This window comes from Equus caballus, chromosome 18, assembly GCF_041296265.1.
Source record: "Equus caballus isolate H_3958 breed thoroughbred chromosome 18, TB-T2T, whole genome shotgun sequence".
NCBI classification, from domain to species: Eukaryota; Metazoa; Chordata; class Mammalia; order Perissodactyla; family Equidae; genus Equus; species Equus caballus.
The window spans coordinates 77,840,110-77,865,582 of record NC_091701.1 but is presented as its reverse complement, the minus strand read 5'-3'; the positions used below and the strand labels follow the sequence as shown (position 1 = coordinate 77,865,582).

The 25,473-nt window shown below is 47.9% G+C and overlaps 1 protein-coding gene across 5 annotated transcripts in view; it reads right to left on the bottom strand.

Moving 5' to 3' along the window:
* Window positions 1-25,473, bottom strand: part of KIAA2012 — a 108,631-nt gene that overhangs the window by 15,158 nt on the left and 68,000 nt on the right. For all 5 annotated transcript variants that reach the window (XM_023622403.2, XM_023622405.2, XM_023622406.2 and 2 more), the window contains 2 exons: window positions 18,565-18,702; window positions 9,975-10,047 (listed from right to left, as the gene is read on the bottom strand). In XM_023622403.2, coding sequence (XP_023478171.1) covers window positions 9,975-10,047; window positions 18,565-18,702 — 211 coding nt within the window. The remainder of the gene's footprint in view (window positions 1-9,974; window positions 10,048-18,564; window positions 18,703-25,473) is intronic.

Below are 25,473 nucleotides of genomic sequence, written 5' to 3'. Positions count from 1 at the left end.
TCACCATTTTGATTAGAATTGAAACCCTGTCAGTTCTGGGATGTGGAGCATAGAAGGGTGATTTTCTTTTTCTCTAGTAAGATAACCTGATACTTAGGAAGTATTGGAATAAACTAAGGCAGTACTTTGAGTAATATCTTACAACTTTTAACTGCTTTAAAAAAATCTGTAAAATATTTTAGGAACGGAGAGTATAGAAAAAATTACTATATTACCCATTTGCTTACCACCTAGCTTTGTGAAATCTTAACATTTTACTGTACTTAATTCACGTTTTTTCTAAAGAAATAACACATTTCAGATACAGTCCAAGACTTCGTTGTATCACATACAATCTCGTTTCCCTCAGTCTCTCCCCAGAGATAACTCTTCTCTTAAATTTGGTATTTATAAATTGGCTGGGTTCAGAACATGCTACCCCAAATCTGGCACCTTGGCAGACTGAGTATCTTAAGCCAAAGGAATCTGAGCAAGGGCAGGTGCAGGAAGGACTCTCTGACCTCCCCCTTCCTCCCTGAGGCAGGTTGTAAGACCCTCATCTGAGAGGTGTCCCCTGGAGGAAAGGGGCCTCCTCAGCTCTGAAGACAGAGGGACTCGGAGAGGAATCCCAAGGAACAGGCCTTGCTAAGTTTCCCCCAGTTTATTACCTTTAGCTCATACCCTTTTGTCCTATCACATTTTCCCACAACTTCCCACTCTTCATCAAGCCTAGTATAGAAATGCGCAGGCCTAACCATTTCTTTGTGTTTTCATTTCCTTATGAAGGCTCCTGTGTCACATAAAACTTACATTAAATAAATTCGTGTGCTTTTCTCCTGCTACTCTATCTTTGTTAATTTAATTTTCAGGCCCCGCAAGGGATCCTAAGAGGGTCGAGAAAAACCTTTTTCTTCTCCTACACGGTCCTCATGCATATTTTAATATCTTAACACACCTATAAGTAACATATAATATTATTTTACGTATTATAACTTTATATCAATATAATCATTTATATAACTTTTGCAACTTGCTTCATTTTGCTTAACGTTTTACTTTTGAGATTAATCCACGATAATACATGTAGTCTCCATTTATTTATTTTGAGGGGCTGTGCATTATTCCATTGTATAATTGTACCACAATTTATTGGTCCATTTTGCTGTTGATGGCTGTTTTGATTATTTCCAGTTTTCTGTGATTACAAACAATGCTGCAATGACCCTTCTTGAGTGAGTCACTATGCATCTATGAAAGAGTTTCTCTAAGATATACCTGGAATGGAATTTTTGGGTTGTAACAGGGTATATGTATCTTCAATTTGTTGGATATTTCCAAATTGCTCTGACTTTCTAAACTCCATATCCTCATCAATAATGGGTGTACAGACTTTTAAATTTTTGCTAAGCTGATATGTATGAAATGATATATCTTTTTGTTTTAGTTTGAACTTTCCTGATTGGCAGAAAAATGGTCATTTCTTTAGGTTTCCTCTTTCATTAATTGCCTGTTCGTGCCTTTTACCCATTTTTCATCTGGGTTGACTATCTTTTTCCTTCTCTATTTGTAGCAGTTCTTGCCGCATGTTGGATACTAACACTTTGTTGGTTATACACACTGCAGATATTGTCTTCTCCATTTTGTCTGTGGGTCACCACCACAGCATGGCCACCAGCGAGTGGTGTAGGTCTGCGCTCAGGAACTGAACCTGGGCTGCAAAGTGGAATGTGCCCAACTTGACTACTAGGCCGTGGGGCCTAAAGTAATTTTTGATATTTGGCTGGGCGAACTCTTCCTCTTTGTTTTTCTTCAAAGCTATATTGGCTATTTTTGGCCTCTCTTTATGAATTTTGGAATCAGCTTATCATGTTCCAACAAAAACCCTCTTGGGGATTTTTAAACATTGGAATTGCATTGAATTTATAGGTTAATTTAGGGAGAACTGTCATCTTTCTAACTTTGAACATTAAATACAGCATTATATAGAAAATTATTTTGATTCAGGTCTATTTTTATTTAATTTAATAAAATTTTATAATTTCTTAATGAAAGCTTCACATATCCTTTTTTAGATTTATTGCTAGTAAATATATATTAAATGTTATATTTAAAAATTACATTTGTCCTGCCTTCCTATATAAACTGTACCACTGGATAACTAAATAGTAGGAGAGGAAAAGGTTTTTTTGATAGGAATTTCCCAAGTAATATGTGAAGAAAGGATGACAGAATTTCAGTATCGCTGTTTTGCAACCTCTGATGAATTAATGGATCTGGTGCCGCTGGCATCATGAAGAGACAAGCAAACATGAAGTCTGCTGATGGAAGAACATGATGCCCTCCATGAAGTGGGCTTGCCCAAAGCAAAGCCAAACCGGCATCTGATCAAATGTAGATCCAAGTGCAAACTTTCAGGAAATATAGAAGGCAGAGAGACACGTTCCACCCACCACGAGGATGCCGTCAGCACAATCTGGACTGTGGGCAGCTTTACAGGGCACGTGACCCAATGTCCTCATAATAAACTAAGAGAGGGGGAAAAAGAAGAAATGGAGGGGAGCCTATAAATGACAGGAGACTTAAAGACCTATCAATCAACTGCAAACAGACTCTAAAACAGTTAGAATAATTATAATTAGAATGTTGAAAAAACTGATTGAATATTCAATTACATTGAAGGATAGTTCTGATTTTTAGGTGCAATAGTGGTATTACGGTTATGTCAAGCATCTTTTCTTGACCTTTAGAGAAGCATACTCGAGTGCATATGGGTAAAGTGAGATGAGCTGGAATTTGTTCCAGAACAAGACGGAAGGGAGGAAGGGCTTGGGGATGCAGGTGAACCACATGGGCAGGAGGCGGGTGCGTGGGTTCAGGGGCTCTTCTGTCTGCCTTTGTTTGTGTTCAGGGTTTCCCATAATAACAATGATTTGAAAACTGTATTGTATATTGTGCTTTATGTTTTGAAACTATTTTTTTCCACAATCAATTTTTATGTATTGATCTCTATTTACTTATCTTGCTGAATTTTTTTGTTTGTCTTTTAATGGTTTGTCTTTTAATAGCTTGTCTCTAGCGGGCCTCGAAGTTTCCACATAAGTAGTCCTGTCGTCTGGGAGTGATGACAAGGTCATTTCCTCCTTTCTATCCTTCTCCCTTTCCTTCCCGAGCTTTCCCTCCAGGGCTGGTACAGTGTCGACATGGAAGTGAGGACAGAGGGCGTCCGCACCTAGTCTTGTCTCTAAAGAGAACGCTTCTGCAGTTCCACTGCTCGAGTGTGGGGTTTCCTGCAGGTTTTGGGTAGATACTCTTCATCAAAGTCAGGAAGTCCGCTTCTACTCTTAGTTTGATCATTTTAAAGCATGAATGAGTGAATTTTATCAATTTACTTTTCCTTTTGCATCTATTGAGATGATCCTAAGGTTTTTCCCCTTTAACCTCTTGATGTGAGTTACAAATAAACAGATTTTCAACGTTAGACCATCTATGAATTCCTGGGATAAACCGCGTTCAGTCACGGTATATAAATAAATAAATATATATATTTGAATATAAGCTTAAGGATTTGATTGCTAATATTTTATTTAGGAATTCTGCATCTTTGATGGTAACTCAGTTTGGTCCATAAATTCCCTTTCTTTTCTTGTCCTTGTCTCTAGTTTCAACTGCTTTTTCGTTTTGACGAATTGGAGTGTCAAGTTAGAAATGAGCTTTACTTCCCGGAAGGGGAGGAGAACATTGAGGAGCAGGGGCAGCAGCCGTGTCCTGGGATTCTGGAGGCTTCCCTGGGTTTCTATCCCTGGCTGAGCGGGGTGAGCCAGAAACTTTCTTAAGGCTGCGCTCAAGGCCCACTGTGGAGGAGAATGTGAAATACCTTCCAGAAGAAAAGATAAAGCAGTGACCGAGCATGCAGCTCATCCAGGCTGCTGAGCGCCGCAGACCATGCTGAGCCCCTGCAGCTCCGCGCACACTCGGCCGCCCGTCTGCCCCGCTGTGGGGAGACCCGCAGCACCGGGGACTCCTCGTGGCTCCACGTGGTCTGGCCGTCTGTGCACCAGGTCCTGCTCGCGCGGTTTATTCCCGGGCCGGGTGGCCCCTGAGGAAGGGCCTTCGAAACCAAACTGAAGGGAACTCAACACCCCAAACACTGAGGAGACCCTGGGTACCTTGGTTTTAATAATTGGCTGCATTTTGCATAATTCTCTTGACTTCTAGACCTCAGGCTCTCTCATTTATAATATAAAAGACCTTTTAGAGATCCTAAATCTCCAAGATTCATGCTGGCTTTAAAAAAAAAATGCTGCCATCATTTTGTGGTGTTGCCCCAACTTCGTAACTATTTCCTAATCAGAAACACATGGATGGCGTTACAACTCTTAAAAGAGCCAGACAAACCCGGGCTCGTGTCTCAGCTCCTCCACTTACTGCTATGTGACCTCGGGCTAGTTACCTCACCTCTCTGCACCTTGTTTTCCTCGTCTGAGAAACAAGGATAATGCATTTTACCTCATAAGGTTGTGGGGAGGATAAAATGAGACAAACGCACAAAAAGAACCTAGCGTGGCGTCTTGCTTCAGAGTAAGCGCCAAAAATTCCTTCCCTTTTCTCCACCCGAGGGACTGTGTGTGGAAAACCAGCCACAGGAGAACCTCTATAAAGTGAAAAGGGTAAACTGTCGGTGGCACTTCAGGGTGTTTCCCATCTGCCTGCCTCCCCACTTTTAGTCCAAGTCTGTTTTGCAGAGTTTTGGACCTTCTGGCTCGGCAAGTCTTCACTGGGCCCGGAATCCACAGGAGGCCCCAGCGTGGAGCCTCACAAGCTGCCCCAGAGGGACAAAGAAGAGACTAGAAGATGCGCCGGGAGAAGGGACCAGAGGGGAGGTGGCCTGGAGACGTCTGTAGGGGTCACAGCAGCGGGCGGCTGACTTCACGCTGCGGCCCAGTGAGGGCAGGCTGCTCCTGACCCCAGGGGCAGCAACCGCAAGACATTTGGTCCCTTCCTCTCCTCCCCCATTTGCCACACTTTCTTTCTTTCTTTTTCTCTTGCTGAGGAAGATTCGCCCTGAGCTAACATCCGTGCCAGTCTTCCTCTACTTTGTACATGGGACGCCTCCAGAGCGTGGCTGAGCGGAGCAGGTCCGTACCTGGGATGCGAACCCATGAATCCGGGCCACCGAAGTGGAGCACGTGGAACTTTAACCACTTGCCCACAGGGCCGGCCCCTTTCTTTCTTTTTTAAAATACCTGCCTGAAGAGTCTCTGCGTTCAGATTTCTCTGCTTTATGTGTGTGGTGGAGCATTTCTTCTCCATTTCACCGGCCTTCCGTTTTCTCTCCATCTGCCTGCTGCAGGGTTGGCAGACGCTCCTTTTGATAACTGTTAACAGCCAGGAGACTCAATGTCTACAGATGGTCTGGGGAGGTCAGTCAGATCTGGAGCCTTCCCACTGCCCAACTCTTTGACCAGGGACATGTTACTTAAGCTCTCTGGGCCTCAATCTTCTCATCTGGTAAATGGAGATAATACGAGCTCTTTCTTTTGTAAAAGTTAAATGAAACAATTTATGGAAAATGCTTAACTAGTGCCCGGCACACAGTGAGAGAGAACTGGGCCTGCTGTCCAGATGCCTTCATACGAACTGGTGAATGCACTCTGGGTTCAGGACACTCCTTCCTCCCTGTCAGGGACACCTCCTCCAGGGAGCCCTCCCTGACTTCTCCCCATCCCCTGATGCCAGTCTGGATCAGGTGTCCTTCCTCTGTTCTCTCAGAGCAGGGAACACACGGAACACACAGATGGTTGGAACCATCTGTGCATGTGTCTGGCTCCTTTGCTAAAGTGGGAGCTCCATAAGGAGTGTGTCTGATCCAACCGCAGAGGGCCTGGCACTTCGTGGGGGATCAGCAAATGTTTGCGAAGTAAATGAAGAGCTTTCCATCACTGCAGTCAGCCGCTGAAGACCTAGGAAGGCCCGGACCTGGGGCCTGAACCCTGGTGCTCGCACAGTGCTAACACAGGGTTCTGCTCTTCCCCTAAACGGAAACAATTCCGAGCTCGCTGAACCACAGAAAAGGAGAAGTAGAGACTGGAAGGTCAATTCTGTTATTTTCAGATGAGGAAGGGGAAGCCTAGAGAGGCCGAGGGGTGAGGCCGCGTGCCAGTGCAGGAGGACCGTGGTGAAGCCAGGGTTCGCATTCTTGACCTGCTGGGCTCTCACGCACCGGCTGTGGCGGCTGAGCCAGGGCCCACGTACAGCACAGGGGCTGCTGGTCCCCTCCAGACTCTCTTGGTCAGCGTCTGGTGACCCAACGGGGGCTGGGTGGCAGCAGAGCTTCATGTGGGATGTAGGAAATGGCGGCTGGCCTTCCCTGGGAGCAGGTGTGGTGGGAGGAGCTGGGGAAGGAGGCCCAGCCGCGTCCTGGCTCTGCTGCCGCTCCCTGTACCAGCCTGGGTGCGTCACAGCGGCAGAGAGCACGAGGGGGACGGGGCCCTAGCTCATCCCACCCAACCCTCTGGGTTTATAGAAAAGGAAACCGTGGCCAGAGACGCGATGTGCCCTGGACGGCAGACCTAATCAAGGGCAGGGCTGGTGACTGAATGCGCGTCTTTTGAAGCCTGTTTGAAGTCCTTTATTTTGGTCCTTGTTAGAACAGTTGTACCAGCATCCTAACTACCACACATCCATCTCTTGAATAAAGCAGTAACCCTCTGAGCCTTTTTTCCTGGCAGAAGAGAAATGGCTCATTGGTTTCTAAGTGTTCCTGTAAGACCTGCCTTTTGTTTCCCCCCCCCATTGTTTCAGGCCACTCATTAGGGCTCCCTGCACTTGACACAGGGCTCCCTAAATCTCTCACTCCTCTTAAGAATATCTTAAGTTCTGCCGCATTCCAAGCGGTTGTGTCACTGTTGTGACGTAACCTTCCATCGAATGCAGAGGCTGGTGGGCTGCTTTGTTCAGACTGGGTCTGCTGCCCCCACCTGCGCTGGAGCAAAAGACTGCCTCACACAGAGGACTCCGTCGGTCCCCCAAGAGCAAGCCCTCTTGCCGCTGAGACTGACTTGGAAAGTAAAGAAGGCATCATGTTGCAACTTGGAACAAGTCTCTCCTGACCAGTTACAAACTATGGCTGCTAAGCTTGAGGTTTTTGAGGAACAGACTGATACTTAACCTCCGGTGAGCACTTACTCTGTGCCAGGCACTCTCACAAGCACCTTTCACATATTACCTCCTTTATGTCACAGCCACCCCACGGGATAAGGACAGTTAGTGTCCCCATGTTACAGTGAAGAAACGGTGCCCAGAGAAGTTCAGTAACTCACTCAAGGCCATGCAGTTAGTAAGGGGGGAGCCTGGTCTGGAACCCAGGGAATCAGACTTGATAATCGGGGCTCCTGATCTCTGTGAAGCTGCCTGAGCAGTGCCCTCCAATCCTCCCAGCCTCCTTATTTTTAAAGGAATAAGTTAAATCAAGTCACTGCCCAATTCAGAGAAGTCATCCCAGAAGCAAGGCCAGGGCCATGGTTCTCAAAGTGTGGTCCTGGGACCACCAGCATCAGAGTCACCGGGGAACTTAGTAAAATTGCAAATTCTCTGACCTCAGCCCAGATCTAGTGAACCAGAAACTCGGGGAGAGGGGCCCGGAAGTCTTTATTTTAACAAGCCTTGCAGGTGGTTCTGAAGTTCGAGAACCATCGGCCTAGGAAATAAAAATTGAAATAAGAATTAAAGTTTTATTCTTTCTTTGGACTTTAGGGGTGGCGAAAGGGGTGGAAAGGAAAGTTCTGTGTTTAAAACAAGAGCCATTCCCCACCCCTTCTTCGATTTGGAGGTTGCCGATCTGACCTGTCTTGTGGAAACTTGTGTTCAGCACTCTCACCAAGTCCGAGACTCAGGACGCAGCAGGCTCACTGCTTGTAATCGACCACGAAGATCACTGCCTAATTTAGAGCAGGAAAAATCCTGACATCCAGCCGTAAGACCCCTGAGGGGGAAATTGATCCTTAAATGGTTAAAAAAATTTTTTTTGGCGCTCCCTCCTCTTTTTCCTTCAAAGATTTGAAATCCTTTTGAAACAGCAGTATTTATCATTCAGGACAGGCAAATGCCTTCTTCAGTTTTCTGCAGGCATGTTTCACTGCATTACAGACTGTCCGAATAGCCTGTGTGGAGCTCAGCCGGAGCCCGTCCCTCTGCCACGAGACAGGACATCTGTTCTGAGCACTTTGGCCATTGCTTAGATCTGGCGGTGTTCTGCGCTGCCTTCAACCTCCATTGCACCTGGTCCGGACCCCGGAGGCCCATCAGTGTTCACATCCTGCATAGGTGATTTACGACGTGGAAGATCTGAAGGCTGGAGCATGTTTCCCTGGCTGTTGTCACTCAGCTTTGAAAATGGAGGTGGCAGGAGACTTATGATAGCAGAAACCCTGCCTAAAAGCTTGGCCAAACCCAGAGATCGAGCTACCATAATATTTTATAGTCTGATATCCAGAAGCAGTGACATCTTTTTAAACGAGTATAAAAATTAATTATTTTTGTCTAGGATGTCAACAGAAAGAAGTAGTAAAAGATATAAACAGAAAAAGATCAAGTTTAGGGTGAAATCCCAAATCCATGACTTTGCGCATTTCTCTCCAGTGAGCTCTTGCGGTTTCCCTCACCCCATAGGGTCCGGAAGAAACAGGAAGAGTCATGGTGTCATTTCACAGACTGGTCATCTGCGACCACGAGAGGGTAGATATTCAAGCAGTGTGAATCCAAGTCAAGATTAATCTTCATTAGGGGGCTACCATACATGAATTACTCCATTTATTCCTCACGCAACCTCATGAGGGGAGCCCTGTTTTCACCCTCAGTTGAGGACACCCAGGCATGGAGAGGTGAAGGCAGAGGTTGTCCAGCTTCAGAGCTCGTGCCGTCCCCACAGTGACTCAGACCTGCTGACCTGCTCTGCTCGACCACAGAGGGGACCTCGTGTGAGTTAGAGAAAGGCGCCCAGGAGAAGAGCCAGGTAGGAAAAGAAGCCCCGTGGATGGCTCCCCCGGTGCTGGGGTGCACGGCTTAGGGAGCAGAGCACAGGCTGGGTTCCAGCCCCACCTGCTCTCTCTGCTGGACGCCTTTGTTGAGCAAACAACAAGCACAGTTCTGCTGTCTGGCTGGCCCTGCATCCGTCCTGAGGACACAAGAATCTCACACATCTGTTTCCACTCCCGCAAGAAGCAACGAGGATTAAGAACAGCTCTGCTGCCCGGGCCCAGCCCACTACAGCATCACGGGGCACACGGGGGCGCCCCCGGGGGAGAGCTGAGAGTCTAGTTCTGAGCTTGGGAATATTAACTACGCCCAGTATTTCCTAGAATCATCATCATTATCAAACGGAGCATAATTTTTGGAGGAAGGCAAACTCAAGCAGCTCTGGTCACCCTGAATTGTGGGTGAGAGGGACCGGATCTCTAAGGACGCTGTCCCCCTCTGCTGGAATATTACCCTCTAGGCAGGGAAACCTGTCCTCCCCCACCTGCACAGCCAAGCCCCCATGAAGGCAGGGGGAACACAGAGGTGGAGGTGTCTGTGGGGCCTTTCGTAATGCCCCCAAAGTCTCCACTCTCTTTCACCATCTGCAGCCTCTGGCAGGAAAGAAATGTTTCAATAAATCCAAGGACCTAGCGCCACTTGTCAGGCCACGCCGAGGTGGCGTCCCCCACAGCAGGACCAGACCTCCAGCTAGAATATACAGCCATGCACTGGGGGGCTTTGGGGAGAAGAAGAGGAAGAAGAAAAAATCCAAGGACATAAAGGCATGTTATTACCCTCTGGCTTGTGATGCACTGAAAACATACGGGAGTCTGAACTCAGCACTTGGTTTGTGTCCTGACTCCAACCCAGGGCCTGCAAGCAAATGGACGAGTCCTTCCCCTCTGCCATCTTTGAGCAGTGTCAGGTTCATCCGACCGATAGCGCGGTAAGGTCATGAAACCCAGCCCAGCTCTCTCTACCTTGGGTGTCTTGATAATCTTCTCTGAGGGGTCCTCCTGGTTCTTCCTGAGAATCCAGTTCCTCTCCACTTTCCTGTTAGGTTAACACACAACAAAAGATGCGTGAGACAAAATAAATGCAAACACTCCCGTGTCCGTGCCCTTTGGTAAAAGAGAATCCAGTTTTCTCAGTTGTTTCTTCCCTTTCTTTGTCAACATATTTTAACTGAAGTGTCCAGGAAGTCTGCTCCCCGTGGGAACTGCCCTAGAGAGCCGGGCGGGGTGGCCGTGGCGCTGGGCCCTGCTAGGTTCTCAGCTGGACTTCTCCCTCGCGGGAGGCTTGTCCATCCCTCTGCGCAGGGCTGGATGCCTGGCGCACGTGGGTGTTAACTAGGGGTGGGGAGAAGAGTGTCAGAGGTGAAGGCCAACTGGTGGAAGGAAGCGTGGTGTCGGGGGTCTTGAGGGAGACCTGTGCACGAGACAGAGGCAGAATAGTGGGAAGGGTGGGGAGGAGCCAGACCCCCAAGACCTTGAAGGGGTCTTTATCTTGAGAACAAATGGAAGACACTGAGGCTTCAGAGCAGGGGAGCAAAAGGGTTAGACTGGCCTTTGTGGGGTTTCCAGGGTTACCTCAAATTGGGTTTTTTATCACATTTAATCCCCTCTTCCTTCCTTCTCTGAGTCACACACACTGCGTGCAATCCCCCCGCCCAGACAGCTCCACCGCAGTGGTTCTCAACCCAGCTGCACATCAGACTTTTCTGTGGGGCTCTAAAAAAATGATTCCCAGGGCCCAACCCTGAGCATTAAGTTTAGACTTTCTGGAGGTGGGGCATTTTTAGGGCTTCGTGGTTATTCCACTATGCAGCCAGGCCTGAGAATCACTGATTGTCTCTAGGGCGTTGGAAGAGCAGCTCTTTAGAAGCCAAAGAGACGTGGCAGGTGGAGTCAGTGACCAAGTAAAGCCCGCGTCTGATGCAGCCAGCTCTTGATCTTTGTCACCGGGATCTCTGCTGAATGCACAGCTTCACTGCAGCCGTGGGAATGCGACAGGGCGGGCCCTGGGACTGAAGCTCCTCACCCTTTAGTGACAATCAGTTTTCCACTTTATTACCAAATACCCAGGCTGCTTTGGGAAGAGATAATTAATTATTTGCTAATTTGTTTGACATTCTCTTCTCACTTGATGGCTTTTTACCCTGCGTATTTCTCATGTGTTAGCTTAGTGTTTGTAGCTGGTGGGATGTTCTGACATAAAAAAGCGAGAGCAGGTATGTCATTTCCTTGCTTTTGCGTTTCTCATTTTGGAGACACAGCAGATTTGGCCTGGCGCAGTAAAAAAATTCATCCCTGAATCAATGAGAGATTTAAAAAAAATTATTGCAGGAAAAACCTGCCTCAGTCATATAAACTGCTAAGTTAGAGGACTAGAAAAGAGATAAATTAAAAAAAAATCCTGTTTATAAATCCTTTTATTCTAACAGGAAATTGGATTAAAAGGGAGAAACAAGCTTCCTCCCTTGGAAGAATTTCAAAGCCAAGAAAGATAAACCTTCAGTCTTAACAACATGCAGCTATGAGCCTTCAGGGGCAAGAAATGGTCTCGTTTCACAGACGGGGAGACAGAGGAGAGAGTGTGAGGGATTCGGAAAGAATTTTCTGATGCGTCCCTGTTAGAAAAAGAAAGTCTTAATTTGAAATTCTCTGTTGCTTAGAAAATTGCCAAAACAGCTATCATTTTTTACATAAATGAACACACACATGGGGCCAGCCTGGTGGTGTAGTGGTTAAGTTCGCACACTCTGCTTTGGTGGCCTGGGGTTTGTGGGTTCTGATCCTGGGCCTGGACCTACACACCGCTCATCAAGCCATGCTTTGGAGGCGTCCCACATACGAAATAGAGGAAGATGGGCACAGATGTTAGCTCAGGGCCAATCTTCCTCACAGACACACACACACACAAATGAACACACATGCGAGATGACTCACCCAAGGTCACTCATTGCAACAGATTGGAAACAACCTAAATTTCTCATTAACTGGGGACTCATCAAATAAATTATGATAATTCATCCAAAGGAATACTATGCAACTGTTAAAAATCATCTCTTTACTAGTTAACAAGGAAAAACCCCAAGATATATTAAGTGAAACAAAGTAAGACTGTGAACAATGTGCATAAAATGTTAAAGTGTGTATGAAATCTCTCTGTGTATGTATCTGTCCGTACTGGTGTATGTGCACACCACAGCTTGGGAAGGGCGCATAAGAACCTCACAACAGCCGTGTCCCCGGGGATGGGAACTGAGCAGCTGGGAGACATTCCCTTTTATACTTAAAATTTTTAAACGTCTGAGTATATTTTGGATTCAAAATTTGAGTTAAAAAACTAAAACTAAATAGAATGCTATCTGTCACTTTGAATATGAGTTACAAATACAATGACTAAACGAAGTGATTGAGAGGTAGTATTCTTGGCGAGGAAGCAGAACAGACTGAAGGATGAGCTCAAGTCCCGGCTCTGTTATTCTGGCTGCGGTCTTTGCTCATCATTGGTTCACGCAGCTTGGGGACAATTACTAGTGTCTGCAGCAGGGCTGGCTAGGGCAAAATTTGGTGTGGCTGCAGTGCACGGAGAGCGTGAATTAGAGACGGGCCACATCTTGCATGTTGCAGTTTGGAGTTTAAAAAAAATTGCATTTGTTATATTTTTCTATTTATAAAATAAATACATCTTTGATGCCGGGATTTAACCAGAAGGCCAATGGGGACGTGGTAAGGAATTTCAAGCAAACCAGGGATATGACTGAGCTGTATTAGAGAGAGCACTGGTGGCAGTGTGGTGTTACAGGGCTGGGGAGGGGAGAGTAACAAACACGCTGCATGCACGAGCTGCGGCACTGAGACCAGACATGACAGACAGTTGTCCGAGTGGCTGGGGTGCAGGTCCTGGAGTCAGACTGCCTGCGCTGCAGCCCCGGCTCCTACACCTCCTGTCTTATAGATCACGCGAGTCACGTAACCCCTGAGCCTCAGGATCTTCGACTGACAGGGGCCGGGCCAGGTGACTTAAGTTCTCATCTGTCCTTAGAACCTTCCACCGGTCCTGGCCTCTGCCCCCATGCACAGCACCCCACCTGAGCCTGGTCCTTCCAGGCCCACAGCGGGCTTCTGTAAGGAACGGCTGGGAGGATGGAGGAGCACGGGATGCAGGAGTCAGAAGTGGGGCTCCAGTCGGCTGAGAGCCAGCAGCAGGACCTATCACTGAGCCTCGGCCCCTCCATCTGTGAAACGGGAGTAACGATAAATACTGTACAGCGTTCTTGAAAGGCTTACTTAGGAAAATACATTCGGAAGTTCTGTGTAGCATACCGTGTAACACTCACATCTAAATGACTAATTGAGTACCTTCTAAACGATGGAAGAATATCACCATTTCATTTGAGAGTTTCAGCTTGAAGGTAGTACAACATTTCTTGTGTATTAATAATCCTTTTTCTTTAATAAAGAAAACCAATTTATGACGATCATAAGGTATTTTGTGTCATTAAGATTAAAATATATTAAAGATATTAAGATTAAAGTGAAATCTCTACTCCCCTCCCAGGAACCAAAGCCAGAGCACAGAAGCACACTTCAATTCTTCACAGGAGCAGAGCAGACAGACCTCACCGACACCCGGTGCTGTGGGTTTCGTGGCTTTGAGTCCTGGCTTCCCCTGCTGCCAGTCTGGGCAACACTCGTCAGCTCCTCCCACCGTCTCAGCTTCCTCACCTGTGCGTGGGGGCTGCACACTCACCAGGAAGGGGGTAGGGAAGATTGAATAGGGTTCACTCTGTGAGGGGCCAGCCCTTAGCAGAGATGGAGGAATGCTTGTTCCCGTCTCCCTTATGAATTGAATCCTTTACAGATGTGAACATTCTTTGAAAACTATTTCATGTAATTCCTGCCTCACTGTTGACATGCAGGTATGGAGGTCCCAGTATTATTATCCCCATTTTACTAATGAAAGGCAGAGCCCCAGAAGCGTTATAAGGTTACTCAGAGTTAGAGAAGACCCACAGCTTCCCAGCTATTGGCTTGATACTTCAATATTGATAATGTTCCACTTAATCTGGGCTTCTTTCTTTAAGAAATATAATAGACTCAATGAATCAATGCCTTGAATATTTTTCCTGGCAATATTGTTATTCAAGAGTCCTGGAATGTTTGCATCTCAAAACCTCCTCCCATCCCACCACAGCTCTCTGCTGGTGGTCAACAAAGCACGTTGAAAGGACTCCAGGCACTGGAACTTGTCTGCCCAGGGTCTGCTCCATCTTTGGATAGTCTTAAGCCAAACATTGTTTCCCTGTTACTTCCATCATTCAAATCCATGTTGTCCCTCCTCCAGGTGACCATAGGATGCAGTGGCACTGACTGTCATCCTCTGCTTGGTGGGACATGTCCACCCCACCTACACAAATAAACCTGGGGCTGGCCCCAAACCAGGGAGGGAGGCACTGCTCAAGTCTTTACCCGATTTCAGGCAGGTTCCTCTACCTCGAGTCCGAGGGCACCAAGTCGTAACCGCCTGCGTGATGGCTATGGGGGTGAGGCCTATTTCTCATTCTTCATATCTTCTGGGCATAACATATATACCCTTTGACGTCAATGTTGAGTATAAGCATATTGAGTTCTGTAGCTGGCATTAGGCATTATTGCTATTTTCTTCCCCACTACCACGACCTAACCCTGACAATTTATTAAAGTTCCTAGGAAAAAATCTCTAACCTAATTTATTCATCAACTACAATTTCTTTTTCAAAAATAGATTTTTAAAACACATGGTTCAATTTTTATTTGCTTATTTATTTTTGGTGAGGAAGATTGGCCCTGAGCTAACATTTGTTGCCAATCTTCCTCTTTTTGCTTAAAGAAGATTGTCGCTGAGCTAACAACATCTATGCCAATTTTCCTCTACTTTGTATGTGGGACACTGCCACAGCATGGCTTGATGAGCAGTGTGTATGTCCACACCCAGTATCCAAACCCTTGAACCTGGGGCCACTGAAGCAGAGTGTGTAAACTTAACCACTATGCCACTGGGCCAGCCCATCACATGGTTCAATTCTTATGTGAACCCAGATGTACTCTGGATCAATCACGTTTCCCCCGTCTAAGCTCAATAGAGATTATCCTATAAAGTGGGGTAACAGTGTTGTCTTCAGATTTATAACGAGGTTCTTACACTCGAGGAGGATTCCACTGTGACCACTGAGAAATGAATGAGTCTATCCCGTAGCGCCCTGGGCCTGCCTCAGCCACAACATCCTGCTGATACTATCTGTTTCTCTGTTTATCTCCCTCTCAGATTATAGGCTCTTTGGAAGGCCAAGGATGGAGGTGACTCGTCTCTGTATTCTGGGGGCCCAGCACAGTGTCTGACACACAGAGGATGCTCAATATATGTTGTCTGAAGGGAGCTGAACAGTCACTGGGAGAGAAAGAATTCATGCTGGCTCCACAGAATGCAGCTGGAAGTAGGGAGAGGGCAGAATCCTGTAGGGTCAGAAAATCTTCCTGCAGCAGACCGGATGAGTGCTCAGGAACAGAATTTTCTAGAAGGAGCTGTGCTGGCTGCTTAGTTAACATGTAAGCAGAGCTTCTGATTGGATGGGACTCAGTTGGGGTCTGCAGTGAAGCGTTACAGCAGATGGTTGGAATCATGGGCTCTGGAGCTGGGCTCCTAACTTTAAATCTTGTTTCTGCCACTTGCCACCTGTATGACGTTCGGGAGGTTACTTAACCTCTCGGGGCCTTAGTTTCCTCATCTGTGGAGTGGGACACTATTACCTACTTCTCAGGTTCGTTTTGTGAATTAAATGAGTTCTTGCATGGAGAACTTAGAGCAGAGCCTGGCACAGGGTAAGTGCTCAGTAAGGTTAGCAAGCGTGATTATTCCATCTCTGTCCATTCTCCTTTCTGCCTTGATTTTTCATCTCCTACCCTCGTACCCTGAAATGTGCCAGGCTTCCTCCATGCACCAGGCAAAAATGAACAAATTGCCCCGTGGATAGGCAGGAAATGAACAAATGAACTGCGTAGCATGAGTCGGTTTCTGTGCAGCTCCAGATGCGGAACACAGCCTGTGTGCCTTTCTCTGCTTGAACTCACCATCCTTTTCTCTACAGCCCTGAGATTTGTGTCTTTCTACAAGGCAATCTCTAAGAATCCAGGAGCTACCATGTCAGCAAGGAGAAGTTCTACCTAAGGAGAGCTGTTAACATTGAACATTTCCGAGAAAAGATGCGGTCTTTTGGGCAAGGACGGGCCTGGGAGTCAGTCGCCTGGCGTGTTCTGGGCAAGTCCCCTGTAGCGCGGACCGAGTCACCACTCCTGTGAGACTTGAAAAGGGTGGGCTGGAAAGTGGGCCTTAGGGATGGCAGTGCCTTTCCCTCTATAATATGATGCCAAAGTTGCTGAACAAAAATGTCACGCAAAAGCCTTGTGGACACTAAATACACAAAAAAATTATTGTAAAATTCCCCAGTCTGAATTCTGCAGTTTCTAGATGCTCCATAAATATCTTCTTATCTCATTTCCACAGCAATTATCACCTTTTAACATACTGTGCACGTTGCCTGGAGCAGGACAAGGATCTCAGTCTGTTTTGTTTGCTGATGAATCTCAAACGCCCAGCAAGTGCCAGACACATAGTAAGTGGTAGATGCCCGCTACGGGTTGAATGAATCAATAATGAAATGACGATGCTATCTCATCCCAGGAAGTACCAATCATAGTTCTTCAAGCCCTAAGGGAAGAACTAAGCTATTGCTAAGAAAAAAAGGATAGTTTCATTAATGTAAATGTTTTGGGCTGAATTGTGTTCCTTCAAAATTCTTATGTTTAAGTCCACCTCCAGGACCTCAGAATGTGACTGTATTTGGAGACAGGGTCTTTAAAGAGGTAAAATGAGGTCATTAGGTTTGGCCCTAATCCAATATACAGTATGATTGTACAAGAAGAGGAGATTCGGACACGGACACACAGAGGGAAGACCACGTGAAGACACGGAGAAGACAGCCATCTGTAAGCCCACGAGAAGGCCTCAGAAGAAATCAGCTTTGCCAACACCTCGATCTTGGACTTGTAGGCTCCAGAATTGTGGGAAAATAAATTTCTGTTGTTTAAGCCAGCCAGTCTGGGTAATCTGTTATGGCGGCCCTAGCAAAGGAATGCAATGAGTAATGAATCCAGGTAACTCTTTTGCACCCTTGGAGCAAACAGCTTTTGTTTTGCTGCCCAGAGTCATTCTCTCTTATTCTGGTTTGAAGCACCTGTTTTCCCTTTTGAGACACTCCTCCCCTGCCCGGGCTTAGTCCTTGTGGCTGCAGGCTGGGCCAGTCAGCGTATTCCATTCCCCCGGCCATGATGATTCGTCTGGGTATGGGCATGTGAGCCAAGTTGGGCCAATGAGATTAAGTTCTGGAATGATCTGGAAAAGAGAAGCCAGTGGCCATCTTTCCACCGTGGGGAAAGAGCCTATCTAAGCGGAAACAGAGGAAAGCAGAGCCCAGCCATGGAGAGAGACAGATCTGGGGCAAATCCATGACTCTCTTGATCAAAGCCCTACCTCGTAGCTGAGATTGGGGCAGCCCAGAGCAGATGTAAGCTGAGGACTCTGGATTAGCTGAGGTTAGGGGAGGGACCTTTACAACCTATGAAGTCCCTGCCGGTCTACAGCAGCAGGCAGCACCACCATCATGAACCCTGAAAGTACTTGGTTTCTCCTCCTCTCCTAGTCACTTCTTCTCAAGGCCCTGTGCTGTTGTCCTCCAGGGTAGTACAAAGGACCTGAGATCCTTCCATGCCAGGCCTTGCTTTCTTCCTGGCCAGTTTCTTTTAGGCTACGGTCCTTTATTCCAGTTCATTCAGCGCGGGTGGCGGAGGGGAAGGGGGCGCAAAGAATGAGTAGGAGGACAGCCCTATGACAGAGGGCTGTGGGATGAAGAGGAGGGTTAGTTTATGGAGCACTGAGCACCTTGCACATGCGTGGTGCTGTATTAGGTGCTGCTGCAGCGGGGGTGTTGCAAAGATGGACAAAGGACATCGCCACCGTGGGAACCTCAGCACCTTACCCAGGTATGAAGCTGAGCTGGGAGAGCGATCAACTCTTAGAGAACAGAACACAAGGTCAGACATCCCAAAGGGGATTCGCGGGTGACTTCTAAATAGTTAACTGAAGAACGAGGCTTCTCTACAGCAGGAATATCAGCTCCACCAATTACAGCGGTAAAGCAGTAACAATTATTTTAGCTACTGTCAAGGTGAAATGAATTGTATTTGCTTGTTTCATGGGGTGGTTCAAGGTTATCCTTTCTCCTCTCTGTTCCCTGTCCCCCACCACCCAAACCAGACACCCAACTGATTTGTCCCCAACGGCTAGCTGTGATTACTGTCCTAATTTGCTCTTTCTTCATCTGCTACAAACTGCTATTTTCTGTCCTTTCTGATAAAGCAGGAGCGCTGATGGACTTCTGAGGCTGGTTTTGCACCATGCGGAAGTGTATTAACCGGAATGCCTGTGTGCGTGTCTACAAAGCCCCTCGTCTTCCCAGTGTGAGATCACCTTCAGGAATGGCGTCATGTCGATGTGCAGTTTGCGCGTGTAAAATTCTCTTCTGTTTGAACACATCGGCCCTTTATTTATACAACTTTGAGGCTCTCCTGTCTTCTGAGCTGCTGCCTCCAAGGACTGCTGGGCTCCCTGTGAAGAGAAGCAGAAAGCCCAACTTTCATAGGAATGATATACAGTGTGACAAGAGCTAGTCCAAACCCCCAAATATTTATAGAAAGTCATTTTTCATCGTTGGAACACTAACAGTAACAGCTATTTTTACCAGTGAGGACACAGGGGACCCAGATGTGTAGAGAATAATCCGAGAGTGGTTGTTAATTCACACCTGGGGTCGGTGTAACGGGAAAGGGGATCGAGGGGCCTTGCTGTGTTCCAGGGTTGTAATCACTTTATTTGATCCTCACAACAACCCACAGGTACTGTTATTCCCATTTCACAGATGAGAACTGAAGGCTCTGGGAGGTTCAGCCACTTGCCCAAAGCCATGCAGCTGGTAAAGGCAGAGCTGAAATCATCGCCTGCCCGAGAATCCTTTTCTTTTCTTTTTTTTGAGGAAGGTTAGCCCTGAGCTAACTGCTGCCAATCCTCCTCTTTTTGCTGAGGAAGCCTGGCCCTGAGCTAACATCCGTGCCCATCTTCCTCTACTTTATACGTGGGACGCCTACCACAGCATGGCTTGCCAAGCGGTGCCATGTCCACACCCCGGATTCGAACCGGCGAACCCTGGGCTGCCGAAGTGGAACATGCGAACTTAACCACTGCGCCACCGGGCCGGCCCCCCAAGACTCCTTTTCTAATGAGACCTTTGTGATACTTCTGCAGCTTCCGTGAATGGTTATCAAATCTGCCTTGTGGCAAATAGAGTTATAGCAGGATTCCTGTTATTTCCAAACCTAAAATGTATGTAACGTGTTAGGAGGAGTGGTTTGAACAAACCCAGCAGGGAGGGAAGAAGAGGCTAATGGAGAAGGCTAGGAGGCCCCGGGCTCTCTGATCTTTCAGACCATGCTCTCTGCTGTCAACACAACAGACAACTGTGTCACGTTCCAGAGCACTACAGAGTTGGATCCAAAGTTGCTTTCCAGCCCATGCCCCACACTGCAACCTGGCTGATCTTTCCAAGATGCAAACTGGACCACACCATCCTCTGCTTACAGCCTTCAAAGGCCCTGCCCTCACCATGAAGGCCAACCCGCCTAAAAGGTTTACAAGACCCTTCTTGCCTGCCCCCAGACCATCTCTCCTGCCTCATTCAGTCATTCAACAAATATCTATTGAGTGCTTGTCCTACGCCCAACAGAGCGGATATAGCCATGCAAGTAGCAGACAGAAGTCTCCACTCTCATGAAAATCGCATGTCCATTCGACTGAAAGGAGAGAGATAATGAACCAGTAGGTGGAACACAAGTTATGTCCAAAGGTGATTCGTGATGTGGAGAAAAATCAAGCAGAGAGGGGAGTGAGGTGTAGCTGGGGATGGCAGTGGCAGCTGCAATTTTAAGCAGAGTGGTCAGGGATGACCCCACAGGAAAGCGATGTTTGAGCAAAGCTCTGAAGAAGGCGAGGGAAGGGCCATGGGGCTCTGTGCGGGAAGTGTTGATGTCGCTGTGGGAATGGCTAGTGCAAAGAGCTGCCACCGACACTGACCTTTGGGCCCCTGGAGCAAGGCCGTCACACATGCCCTTCCCCCTCCTGGGAACACGCTCCCCCTGCCAACTCCCTCATCCTTCTGGCTCGTCTGTGCCTCCCATGACCATCTCAGGGCACCGAGCACTTCCCGCCACTGCGCACGATGATGTTCATGCTTATGCAGCAACCCCCTCCCCGGCCCCCGGCTAAGCTCCATGAGGGCAGGAACCACCACTATCCCATCCCCATTGTAACAGCAGTGCCCGGCCCAGGGTCTGGAAATGAGCACACACTTGAAACACATTTGCTGAATAAACAATTAAGTGTCACATCGGAGGCGAGTGACTCGTTGCGGCCCACCTGAGTGAAAATGGGGTGCAGTGGGGACACTGCACAGGAAGCACGTCCTCTGTGCAGCACTGGCTCCACATTCTCAAAGGGCAGAGTTACTAGTTATTTTTCAGGCTGATTCGCTGGGGTTACGTACATTAGTGTGCCATGAGATCACCCTGGGTGTGGGTTTGATCATTTCCATATTTTCTGGGAAACTAACTCTCGGATGTCTGTCTCTCTGGGCAGTCATAAACTCTCCCTCCCATAACATTTATATTACTTTTAAGTATTAATGATGAATGAACGGTTAGTGACTCCCCATAAGCAGCCATCATTCTGATATACACCCACACCCTTTTCCTTTGTTTTGAAATGTGGCTAGAGATGAAGATTTTTTCCGGACAAATACATATCCAATTTTTTGTCACCTCAGCCATATATTTGATTAGCGTCTTGGAGTGAGACAGCCCCTCCCCATTTCGAGATCAAATGAAAGCATTTGGTCCAAGCTGGAATCAAAGCATTTCAAGCTTTCTAGCTCTCCAAATCACGCGTGAATCACTGGGCGGAATAATGGAAATCAGACACTACTGATTTGAGGGAAATTTCTCCATTATCTCCAAGAGAAGATCTGTGTTGGGCTAGGGGACAGAAGTCATAGCCAAGACCAGTTCCAGTGGCTGGAATCACTTTAACTCCTTCTGTGGGACTCAGATTGAAGAGGCTTTGAGAAAAGTCCCTCCAAATCACTCAACCTATGAATCTTTGGACAAAGCAACTCCCTTGACTGTGTGCTCATCTCCCTAATGTTCAGGGCCATCAATTCCTGCTTGAAGGAATGCTTTCAGTAAAGCTTTATAGCCACTGGAATGTGAAGTACTGGTTTTGCTCATTATGTTCAAGTGTTCTAAAAAATAAATGATAGGGAAAGGGGGGTTGGAAGATGGGCGGAAAGAAAAGATTAAATATATAAAGAGGATTCCGGGAGGTAGTGATAAGAGGAGAAAAAGTCAGAAAGTGGAAACCAGAAAAGAAAGCCACGTGTTGGGGTGGTTTTTCATTTATTCATCAAACTGACATTTTTTGAGTGATATTGTATGTGTCAGACAAACAACCACATGAATAAGCAGGGTGATTTTAGGGGGTGATAAATCTATGAAGACAATGAGACAGTGATAGGATGGAGGTTGATGGGGGAGAGATTGGGAGTGGCCTTTGGGTGATCAGGGAAGACCTCTCTGAGGAGGTGACATTTGAGCAGAGAGCTGGTGACAAGGAGGAGCCAGCCCTGGAAGGATCTATCTTTAGCAGTCAGTATAGCCTGTGTCTGCTTATTCGGAGGTTAAAGCAGGCAGGGGTTCTTTGAAAAGGAAAATAGAATTCCTGCCTTCTCGGCTGTCCTGCCCCAGCCTTCCGGGCTCCATCCCCATCTCTGGGAGGCACCTTCTGTCCTCTGGGTGGTAGAGCCGTCATAACTGACACTTGCAGCCAGCGCTTGGGCTATTTTGAGAGCAGAGACAGCAGAATAAATAGTCAACAGGAGTCAAGGTCTCTGAAGGTGCAGAAGGGAGAAGAAAACACAAGGTTAAAGAGAAGGGAAGGAAAACGGGGGGGGGGGGGGCGCGGGAGGGGGGGAAATGGAAGAAAGCAAGAAAGCAGAGCCGCCCGAAGCTTTCTTGTTTCTTTCATGTGCGCGCTTTAGCGGGAATGACTACGGAACTGACGCAAGGGTGAACTGTTTAGCAGAAAATCCAAACCCGTTCCTTCACCTATATTGTACTGTAACTACTATAATGTTCTCAGGTTCTGCTAAAAACACTTGGAAGCCTTTCTCTTCAGTAAATGAAACAATAAAGATTAATGAGTTAATTTGGTAAAGCTGATCTGAACTGCACAGAAGGCGTTACGCAAGTACTTGGCATTTAAAAAGTGATCTGACATTTAAAAGGAGATGACTGTTAATGAATTCAAGAGCTAATCTTACACTCTGACAGACTGAGCCACGGAAAATCCAGGATTATTATCTTGCTGTAAACACACTGTGATGCAGTTGGAAGCCAGAACAAAAGAGAGCTATGGGTTGTGTACAAATATCCATATGCACACATGTATAACGTAGCGAAACTTACAGAGGACGTCTGTTAAATTAAACAAACAGCATTTTCTTTCTTACTCTTGGGTTATAATACTTGAGCTACTAACTCAAGGAGAAACCCTTCTCCCCAGGGATTTTTCCTCCTCCTTTCCCCTTGCGTATTTTGAAGGGTCCCACCACGGGTTGGCTCTAGAGTCAGTGTGATGTCTCACCTTTGGAAGGAAGGCAGATTCGAAACCCAACCAGCTAGATCTCCACCCGTGGGTCCCCCAGAGCAGCCAAGATACGAATCTGCCCTGCGGCCCCCCGGCCCTCCTCTCTGCTTCTCCCACTCCTTTCTAATTGGGGCTCCCGTCTCCGTAGCTGCGGCTGAGTGGCTCCAGAAGGGCTATTGTCCCTCATTAAGAAGGCTGCAACACTTTCGCTGTCTGACTGCCTCCCACGCAGCTCACAGCTTCATTCTGCCCCAGAGCGAGCTGCCAAGAGTCTCTGGGAACCTGTGGGCAAGCTGAGCTGGAGGAAGAAAACAGAAGGAAGGAGGGTCTTTGTAGCCAAGATCTGAAATGTGCTGGGGCCCATGCCCCCCCATTATCTTAATGCCTGGAGAGAGGGGTCCGGGGGCCTTTGCTGAAACCCTCATGAGGTCTATCAAGTTGTCACATCAAACCTCTGTGCACACAGGGCGTTTGTCCCCTCCTGTGAGCAAACAAAAGGAAAAGAATCAGTCTCTCCTGTGGACCACCAGGCCCCCTCCTTGGCTGAGAGTCTGTCCCTCCGCTTCCCTGGATTGGGGGCCTCCGAATCCAGATGTGGGTGGCTGGATCTGAGGGATTTAGTCACTCGAGGTGGGGGGGGGGGAGGGCTGGGATTCTGAGCATCCCCCTCACCATGCACCCTGTTGGCTGGGTGGGGACCAAGTTCTGGAAAGGGCCACCCTTGCCGGGAGCTACAAGCTGAAGGGCCTGGCGAATTTCCCTGTGCTCGGCCTTCTCAGGCCCTGTTATTTCTCGTCCATGGCAGCCCGGGGGACTAAAAGTGGGTAGCAGGAATGGGCGCACACGTGGGGCTGAGCAGGGCTTGGAACTCTGCTGGGCTCCCTGGGGCTGGGCTGCCTGGAAGGATCTGAGTGGGAGGGTCTTTGTACACACAGTCAACTTGGGCTAACTTGGAGGGGACCCAGCCTGTGCAAGGCCAGCCTCCCCAGCCGCCCCCAGTCCCATTCTGAGACCTTGTGTGGGTCTAGGTTTCCTTGACCTGGGGGAGCAGAAGACCTCAAGTCTTCAGAAGACCAGATGGAGCACCAGGATCTCAATTCAGCAACCCCGGCTGCCTGCACAGCCTCCTGAGGAACAGAAGGGACCCCAAACCACAGCGTGGTTCCACCCACCACAGGTCTGCTGGGATCTGAGTGCCCATCACCTGGGTTCATCTTGGCTGCCTGACGTCCTGGTCCACTTTTCATGTTCTAAAGGCAATTTGGGGCTGAGTGGACAGTTTTAGGAGGGCTCTACAAGAGGCATTGTGGAGATACAGTTTGGTTAGAAGCCAGAGAAGAGCTTTCTTGTTCCCCTCCTGTCATGAATTTTTGGTCTCCATCCACTTTTTTATGCCTCAACTGTCTGGAAGGACATTTTCCATCCTCCTGAGTGTGCAGCTAGCAAACATTAGACTAGGAAGAGAAACGCTGCAATCTCCAGTCTTGGCTCTTACGAGGGACTTTCTCCACGTCGTTGAGCGTTCTGTGTCTCAGTTTCCCCACCTCACTGCTCTCCTCAGGGAGTTGAGCGAAACCCAGGCACTTTGACTCAGGGCGTCTGCTATCTGGGTGTGAATCTCCCCCTGGAGTTCTAATTGATATTGCCCTCAGTTTAATTAAGTGTTCTGGTTGACACAACAGAATCATTGTTTATGTGGCTTAGCAGGAGCTGGGGGAGAAAAGTTTTAAGCCAAAATAGTGATCTCTTCTGCCCCAGGGGAGGTAGAAACTAGCTTCTCCTGTGAGGGGGCGTCCGGCTGTCTTGGCTGGGGCGCGCCTGTGTTTGACAGATGACGCACCGACTTTAGACGGGCAGATGGGAGGTGCTGGGCTGCAGGGTGGGAATCTGAACGAGCCCCTCGCTCCTTCCAACCCCAAACTTTAACCCGAACTGTGTGACTTCCCGGTCATGTTGGGTCTGTTGTGACTTTTCCAATCTGACAACCAACCGAGAGATGGAGAGTCTCAACTTGCAAACTGATTTTCTTGTGAAAAAGGCCATTTTAAATCAGTTGATTTTCACTAGAAAAAGAAATGTTACCCACGGTGCTTTGATTCCCACGCGGATCCATAACGGCCTGTCTAACGTGTAATTTAGCTGGACAAGGAGCTGAACTAGGCCTGGCAACGCTGGGCCAGCCGAGGGCTGGAAGAAGAGAAGGAAAGACACCCCCCTTCCCTGCCCCCGTCCCCTCGACTGGGCCCACCTGTCCTCTGACCTCTCCCTGGGCAGCAGCGTGGGTTGGCGCCTGCTGGATACAGTGCTCCTGGCTCCACCATTCCCTGCCTCCCCCTCCCCCAGGCCTTCCGCTGTGCTCCCTTAGGTCCAGGGTGGAAAACAATTTAAAAAATCCAGGACGAGATGTGAGAAACCCAAAGGAATCTGTGACTGGTGGAATCGCAGGCAGTGGAACACAACTCCAGACACATGGCGGACCTCTGGGGGTGTCTGAGTTTGGGTGTTGGGGCGAGTAGGGTGGGGGAGGGAGAACGGCAGGGAGATTGGCTCACAGTCCTTTGAGTTGTTTCTGCTTTTCAAGCTTCTCCTTTTCCATGTCTGGACCCTTAGACTGTATACAGCCCCAAG